Genomic DNA, 8554 nt, shown 5'->3' on the forward strand with positions numbered 1-8554 from the left:
TGTGGGTTAGACACAACACATGAATACCTCAGAATTCTGATCTGACGTTTCTTTTTGACACATCAGTGTTTGTTAAAACTGAAGAACACACACACACACAGACACAGGAAAATTCAGAAATTGAAGTCCCAAGAGAAGGTGTTCTGAAAGCCACTGTCAGCCGGTCAGCTCTACAGCCTCTTCTGGAAGCGCCTTACAGAGCACACAACACTTGCTCTGCGATCTACCTGATGATGTTTCCCTGCGATTCAGGAGTGCAACATTGCAAACCACCTACCATGCTTGTGAATGAATGCCAGTCCCTGCAGAATCTGATACATTATATTCCTTATAGAAGACTCTGGAAACAACTTATTTCTGTATGGACGAGAAGAAAACAAAGTTAAAAACCCTAGTTTCTGTCTTAAAGGGACTCTCGTGTTTGTGTTATTTAGATTGTATAGTATAAAATTAAGAAAAATTTACCATATCCTTTGATAATAAATATTGGAAAAATATAATCACTTGTTGACAGAGTGGAACTAAGTAATAAATACCAAGATATTCAGTTCTATTACAAAGAAAAGAGTAAACTTTTAATAATAATAAAAATAAGAAGCCTTTAACCCTATATCTAAAAATAGGCTAGGCATGGTGGCCATACCTAAAATCTCAGGACTTAGAAGGCTCATGCAGAACAGTGATTCTTAGCCTTCCAAATGCCATGACCCTATAATACACTTTCTCATACTGTGGTGACCCCAACCATAAAATTATCTTGTTGCTACTTCATAAATGTAATTTCGATACTGTTGTGAATAATAACGTAAATATTTGATGTGCAGCATATGACATATGATCCCGTGAAAGGGGTCATAACCCTACAGGTGGAGAACCGCTGACACAGAAGGATTTGGAGTTCCAGGCCAGTCTCAACTTTGCAGCAAGTTTGAGGCCATCCTGGGAATGAGACCTTTTCTAAAAAACAAAGCCAAACAAAACAAAAACAAACAAACAAACAAAACAACCCAGAAAATAAGCAAGATGCCTCCTGGGAGTTATCCCAGGACTCCCAGGCACAAGCGTGTGTCTCGGCCCTTCACCCACCTGGCAGATTTCATCATTAAAGTCCAGAGGCACAAAGGACTACAGAAAGAACTAGAAAACTGAAATAAACAAAACAAAAATCACATCTACTCTGCAGTATCCACTTCTACGAGCGTTCTGTCTATGAGACTGGAGCGATGGCTCAGAGGTTAAGAACACATTCTAAGAACGTTCTGTCTATGAGACTGGAGAGATGGCTCAGAGGTTAAGAACACATACTGTTGTTCTCGTAGAGGAGCCTTGAGAGTCCAGTCCCCAGCACCCACATTAGGATGGCTCACTGTAACTCCAGTACTAGAGGGGGCCAGCACTTCTGGCCTCTGTGGGCACCCCCACGCACACGCATCCCTACGTGCATAATTTAAAATAATAAAAAAATCTCAAAGATACTGTGTTAAAGAATAATGTTATGACCAAACCATACCTTTCTTTAATGAGCTGGTAAAGGTTTTCCTTCATGTACTCGAAGATAAAATAGAGATGGTCGTTTTCCCTGATAACCTCTTTTAACTTTACTATGTTGGCATGATTGAGCTTCTTCAAAGACTGAAACATGGTGAGAAACAAAACAAAATTAGAAACATAAATCTGCCTAAAAGGGAACGTAATCCTAAGCACTTGTAGAAAGGAGTATCTAATCTTAGAACTGAGAACATACCATGAATTACATTTTATTGGTAATTTAATAAACAGTATTTCTCTGAAGTCAACATAACTTTATCTGGAAAGATGACTTTAGTCAACTGACTAGAAGGCAAACATTTGACCACTGGCCGATAATCCCAGCTGCACCCAGCCTGAAGCAATCAGTGACGACTATTTCTGTGGCAATAGGCCCAGGCTATTTTAGGCTCACTCCCTCCAGACCACGGAATTCAGGTTGCGAAAGTGGCCAGAGTGGAACCAAAAAAAAAACAACGCCATGGTTTTAAGTCTTCTGGCTCTGGAGAGTGCAGCTGGTTAAGGCAGAGGCCACCAGGTAGCAGACAGGGCAACAGGAAATTGCACAAAGGACTGAGGCTGATGGCCCGAGTCTCCTGACTGTCTTCAGACTTGTTTGCCTGAGACAAATGCTCCTTCAACAAAGTGAGCTTTAATTACCAGGGAGGAAGGAAGACATATTATTGATGAGGTACTGAGGGAAAGTTGCAACAAAGGAGAGAAAATCAGGCAGTAGCGGAGGAACATGAACGCGGTTTAGAAGATGATGCACGAGTTTCTGATTACTCGTCTTACATGTGTGGTTTTCTAAGTTCGAGTGTAGCCCTGCTTGTCTGACTTTCCATATGCACCGTCTGCCAATGGCGAACAAAAACGCTGTCCTGTCAGTGAGCAGCAACTGTGCTCGAATGTAGTGTTTAGAGACACCCAGTGATCGGGAGTCTTACCTGGATGGTCAGAATTTGATCCCATTACTTCACAGTCTTTTCCCCATAGAGCAATGAGGTCAATAATGAGAAACTGCAGAAGCTTCCCTATCTTTGGATTTCATTAAAAAAAAAATACCTTCTTTTGCTGAGTAGTGGTGCACACCTTTAATCCCAGCATGAGAGGCAGGTGGATCTCTGAGTTCAAGGCCAGCCTGTCTGCAGAGCTGGCCTACAGAGTTCCAGGACGGTCAAGGTGACACAAAGAAACCCTGTCTTGAACAACCTAAAATCATCGACAACACAAAACAAAAAGAAAAAGAGCACCCCTAGGAAACAAAGAGACAGACTGTATGCTGAAGGCAGTGTTAGAGCGAACATCCAAAACCCTGAGGGACCCAAATGACCAGAGCTGGACCAATAAGCTTGGAGTATAGAGGAAACATGGCCGGCGGAGAAGGCCAAGTCAGACTTTCCCGGCCCCTTCTCCCCGAAGGACCAGTTCTTGCCCAGCCATTTTACTGGCATAAATCTTCACCAGTTTTTGGCTAGAATCTTCTAGAATGACCAAGCTAGGTTGATTATTGCTTTTGCCGAGCAAGAAGTTAACATACTACTAGAGCCATGGGTTTAGTTCCATGCCTGTTTAGCTCCCTGCCTGTTCTCAGCAGGTCCATGAGCTAGGAGCAGATTTTACAGATAAGTATTCACAATCACTTTCATGACAGAATACTATTCTTGGGTTTGTTTTTTGTTTTTACTTTCTTTTAGGTGTATGCATGTTGGCCTGATTGTATGTATGTACAGCACATGCTTGCAAGTACCTAAGGAGGCCAGAAGAGGGTACTGGATACCCCAGAACCGGTGGCAGTTGTGGGCCATCCATGTGTGTGTTGGGAAGGGAACCAAACTGGGTCCTCTACAAAAGCACTGAGAACTCAACTTCTAAGCCATTTTTCTAGCCCTGAACACCTGGAACCTTAATTAAGTTTAATGTTACGGTCCCCCAAGAAATCAATGCTATTGGTCTCACTAGAAGATTTACATAAAGGCTGGAGAGATGGCTCAGAGGTTGAGAACACTGGCTGCTCTTCCAAAGGTCTTGAGTTCAGTTCCCAGCAACCACATGGTGAGATCTACAGTGAGATCTGATGCTCTCTTCTGGCATGCAGGCACACATGAAGGCAGAACACTGTATAAATAATAAATAAATAAACTATCTAAAAAAAGAAGACATAACAAAATTATATCCAATTATTATTTTATACTGTATAATTCTGTTTTCTTTTTTTTTTAAAGATTTATTTATTATGCATACAATGTTCTATCTCAAGAGGACACCAGATATCATTATAGATGGTTGTGAGCCACCATGTGGTTGATGGGAATTGAACTCAGGACCTCTAAAAGAGCAGTCATTGCTCTTAACCTCTGAGCCATCTCTCCAGCCCTCTGTTTTCTTTTTTGCTTTGTTTTGAGACAGTGTCTCTCTATCTAATCCTGGCTATCCTGGAATGTGTTTTCTTTGAACTCACAGAGATCCACTTGTCTCTGCCTTCCAAGTACTGAGATTAAAAATGTGCACTGCCACACTTGGCCCCTCTTCTCTTCTTTTCTTTTTTCTTTTCTTTTTTTTCTTTTTTTTTTTTTTGAGACAGGGTCTCATTATGTAGGCTTGGCTGGCCTGGAGCTCAATACATAGGCAAGGCTGGTCTTGAACCTAGAGATCCACTTGTCTTAGCTTCCCAAGTACTTGGATGATAGTCATGCTCTACCACACCTGACAGAATATTTTTCACTCACTACATATATACACAAATGATATTTTCTGGCTCATAGAGTCTAAAGGAGTTACTGCCTTGCCCTTTAAGAACAAATATGTAGGTCCCTGCTCTAGATGTGAAGCTCTGTTCCACGTACTAAAAATGCTGGTTTCATATCCTACTGGGTTTTCCAGACAGGGCTGAATGAGAGGACTAGAAATGCTCAGGAAAATAATTACAAATTAAAAACCCAAGTGGTCAATTTACCTGGGGAGATGTACGATGACGATGAAGAAGGATGGAGAGAAGAGAGGGAGGAAAAAAAAAAAAGGAACAAAAGCAAAGGTAAAGGGCTGGGGTGTAGCTCTGCTCTAGAGAAGCTGCCAGGAAGCCATGGGGTCCTGGGTTTGCTCCCCAGCATGGAATGTAGGGGAGAGGGCAGGGCTCAAAACTAGTTGCTTTACTAGGCATGGTAGAGTCTGTCAAACTCAGCAACTGGGAAGCTGCAGAGCTAAAGAGGATTTCTAGTTCAAGGTCAACCTGGGCTACATAGGCAGACTTTATCCAAAACAAACAAACCCCCAAAACCAAAAACCATAAACAAAAAACAAGCAAGTGAACCAAAAAAAAAAAAAAAGAAAGAAAAGAAAGGAAGAAAAGAAGACAAAGAGAAAACCCCAATCAACCAAACAATCAGAAAAAAAAGGGTAAAGGCATACTCTACATAATGCTAACAAAGAATTCCATCACACACAACAGAGTATTATTGTTATTATTGAAAGAAACTGCTATCGTATCTAGGAGAAACATGCTATAGGAGGTAGCTCCTCCTTGGCCTCAGTAATTAGGAATGACACCTGTGGATGCAAAGCTCCACCAATTAACACTTATGAAATAAGCAGGTTGAAGAAATCTATGAATGACAAAAGCATTCTAGTAACAATACACTCACAAAGTAACATCATATCTCCACTTTCAGATACCAATTGTAAAATATCATTTTTCTACTTTCACAGTATTAGTGAAAAAGTACAAACGAATGACTACGCCAGCTATAAATCTAGCCATACATACAGCCGCTCTAATCAGCCAAACAGAACCGTTGCCTGATAAAGCACTAAATACCTTAACCTCTCGCAGGTTCATGCATTCTTCCCAGGAGTAAAACTTTCTTTTCATTCTGGAAGAGAAGAACAAGAAATGGCATGCTTATTCCAAGTGCTAGGCTGAATATCATTTCTTTGTTTGTTTGTTTTTTCAAGACAGGGCTTCTCTGTGTAGCCTTGGATGTTCTGGACTCACTTTGTAGACCAGGCTGGCCTCAAACTCACAGAGATCCACCTGCCTCTGCCCTTCCTTAGTGCTGAAATCACAGGTGTCGCACCACCGTGCCTGGCTCTGAACATCATTTCTTAAAATTGTTTTTATTCAGAGTTGGAGAGATGGCTGAGTGTTAAGAGTGTTGCATGTTCTTGCAGAGAACCCGCACTTAATCCCAGAGCCCACACCAGGCAGCTCAAATTGCCTACAACTCCAGTTCCAGGGGATTCAATGTCCTTTATTGGCCTCTGCGAACATGAGGGCTTGCCCATGTGCTTGCGTACACACGCACATAGAATTAAGTATTAATTTTTTTTTCATTCTGAACCTAACCAATGTTGGTTTTAAGTTTTACAAAATATTATATATACTGTCTAAAAGAAGCCCCCCCCCTCATCTTTTTTTTTTTTGGGGGGGGGAGGAGGTTGAGACAGGCTTTCTCCGTGGTAGTGCATGCCTATAATCCCAGCACTTGGGAGGAAAAAAACATTATTTTAAAACCTGGCAAGTCTAAGTCACTAAACTTCCCAGCAGCAGTAGGAACCTGATGTACTGCTTGGTTTCTGTCACCTTGACAAAAATCTAGACATATCTGGGAAGAAGGAATCTCAGTTGAGAAAGTGCTCCCATTAGCCTGGCTTCGGGTAGATCTGTGGGGCACTGTCTTGATTGAGGCTGGCTGGCCCAGCTCACCAGAGGGCATGCCATGCCCGAGCACCTGGGCCTGGATTGTATAAAGAAGCAAGCTAGTAAGCAGCCTTCCCCTAGGGCCTCTGCTGCAGCTCTTGTCTCCAGGTTCCAGCCCTGACTTCTCTCAGTGATAGGGGTGACCTGAATGTTCTAAAAAGAAATAAACCCTTTCCTCACAGTTGGGAGCCGCGGGTTTTCCAACTTTGATATTGCTTTGATATTTAGATCTCAGGAAAGACTGGCCTTCATTTGGAGTCAGGGAAGAATTTCCAAGTCTATTTCACCTTTTGTTTGAGACAGTAGGTGGGGCATCCTTGTCTAGGATACAAATTTTGCTTGACTTCCTTGTAAATTTACTCATTTGTCCTGAGGGGCTTTTGCTCTGGCTAAAAAGGAGTCTGGAATAAAGCACGGTATCTAGTTTCCACTAGAGCCTCTTGGAAAGGTCCTGTATGTTGTGTGTTGGTTTATTAATTTCAATCCTCACTCCTGACTCAAAAACCGTTCGACTCTGCTGGTGGGCTCCAGCACCGCACAGCAAAAGAAACCCCTAAACAGGCCACCTGGTGTAGGGCAGAGAGCCAGGATTATTGTCTGGCTCGACCACTAATGAGCTCCTTTGGCCTGAAGGAAACTTGCTCGGGTTTATTCTATCTAGGCCAGTGCTGGCCAGTAGAACTTTTGTTGGTGGTGGAAATCTTCCGTGATGGTATGGCAGTCACAGATAGGTTGCTGTAGGATGAGGTAGAGAGCACTAGTTAAACTCGGGGGGGTTGTAATAAGAAAGGGAAAAGGAGGAGGAAGAGGAAGAAGAGGAGATGGTGAAGGTGGGAGGGACATATGCAAGGAAGGCCCATAGAGTTAGGGGTGGATTCAATCAAGTTACATTGAACATATGTATGAAATTTTCAAAAAATTAGTTTAAAATATATTTTTAAAAAGTATGGGGCTACTGAGCGCTCAGAACATGGCTGGTACACCACAGGAACTGGGTTTTAATTTCACTGCACAGGCCAGATATAGCATCTCAGTACTTGGGGCTGAAGGAGATAGCTACGCTCGATGGTCTAGCACACTGGAATACTTGGTCTCAAGCAGGTGGCTGGTTAGGGAGGCTTACGAAGTGTGTTAGAAAAAGTATGTCACTGAGGGTAGGCTTTGAGGTTTCAAAAGTCTCATCCTATTTGGAGGGAGTGCACTCAGCTGCTAGTCTATTCCTCTGCAACCTGCTACCTCAGCCTCACCACCATGGAAGTGAAGAATTAGTCCACTGTAGCTAGGAATTTGTGGTAGGGCCTAGCACGAGAAGATCTGGCTAGAAATATATTAGGTAAGTTCAAGACACTGGAAAGCTAAAGGCTGGAAGAGGCAAGGAGGCTGTGCTAAGAGATAAAGCTGGAGAAACAGGCCAAAGGTGTGGCAGCTTGCAGGTCTTGGAATTGATGCTTGACGCTAGGAGGATGACACTGAAAGAGAGCTATGTCATATTGGACTCTGCGAAGCTTGGGTGCAGGAAGTTCATTGAGAAGGTAATTCTAGAAAGCCAGGGCAAAGGGCAGCAAAACCAGGGGAAAGGGGAAAGATCTAGTAAGATACGTGACTGAGGTGATGCCAAGACCAGAGATTAGGTTTCAGCTCTGTTGTGGGCACTGAAGTCAGATGAGACAAAGGGCTTGTCTCAGGGTTTTTACTGTTGTGATGAAACACCATGACCAAAAGCAAGCTGGGGAGGAAGAGGTGTGTTTGATTTATGTTTCCACATCCATAGTCATTCACTGAAGGAAGTCGGGACAAGAACTCAAATAGGGTGGAGACCAGGAGGCAGAAGCTGATTTAGAGGCCATGGAGGAGTGTTGCTTAATGGATTGCTCCCCACTGTTTGCTTAGCCTGCTTTCTTACAGAACCCACCAGCCCAGGGATGGCACCATCCACGATGGGCTGGGCCCTCACCCATGAAGCATTAATTAAGGAAATTCCTTACAGGCCAACAATCTGATCTTATGGAGTTGTTTTCTTAATTGAGGTTCCTTCCTCTCAGATGACTTTAGCTTGTGTCAAGTTGACATAAAGACTATTCAGCACAGGGCTACAAAGAGGCAGGAGGACACAAAGAATGCTTGACACTAGTGGTTTTAATTAACTGTCTTTTCAGTTTGCCATGAGCAATGAAATGACTGGAAGCCAAGAGCCTTATCTGGTGATCAGATGGCAAATGGTAATAGGTTGGAAGTGAGGTTCTAGAGGTAATTGAGTAAGTAGACCAGACAGATACTTAGTACAATTGTCAGGACTAAATGACCAAAGGTGAGGCATAAGTGGGAGCAACA

At 42.8% G+C, this 8554-nt stretch overlaps 1 protein-coding gene across 1 annotated transcript in view; it reads right to left on the bottom strand.

Moving 5' to 3' along the window:
• Cilk1 (ciliogenesis associated kinase 1) overlaps positions 1–8554 on the bottom strand; it is a 41451-nt gene that overhangs the window by 30726 nt on the left and 2171 nt on the right. Inside the window, exons 2-4 of the mRNA XM_021656457.2 lie at positions 5342–5396; positions 1511–1632; positions 278–357 (exon numbers count right to left, since the gene is read on the bottom strand). Coding sequence (XP_021512132.2) covers positions 278–357; positions 1511–1632; positions 5342–5396 — 257 coding nt within the window. The remainder of the gene's footprint in view (positions 1–277; positions 358–1510; positions 1633–5341; positions 5397–8554) is intronic.

This window comes from Meriones unguiculatus, chromosome 6, assembly GCF_030254825.1.
Source record: "Meriones unguiculatus strain TT.TT164.6M chromosome 6, Bangor_MerUng_6.1, whole genome shotgun sequence".
NCBI classification, from domain to species: domain Eukaryota; kingdom Metazoa; phylum Chordata; class Mammalia; order Rodentia; family Muridae; genus Meriones; species Meriones unguiculatus.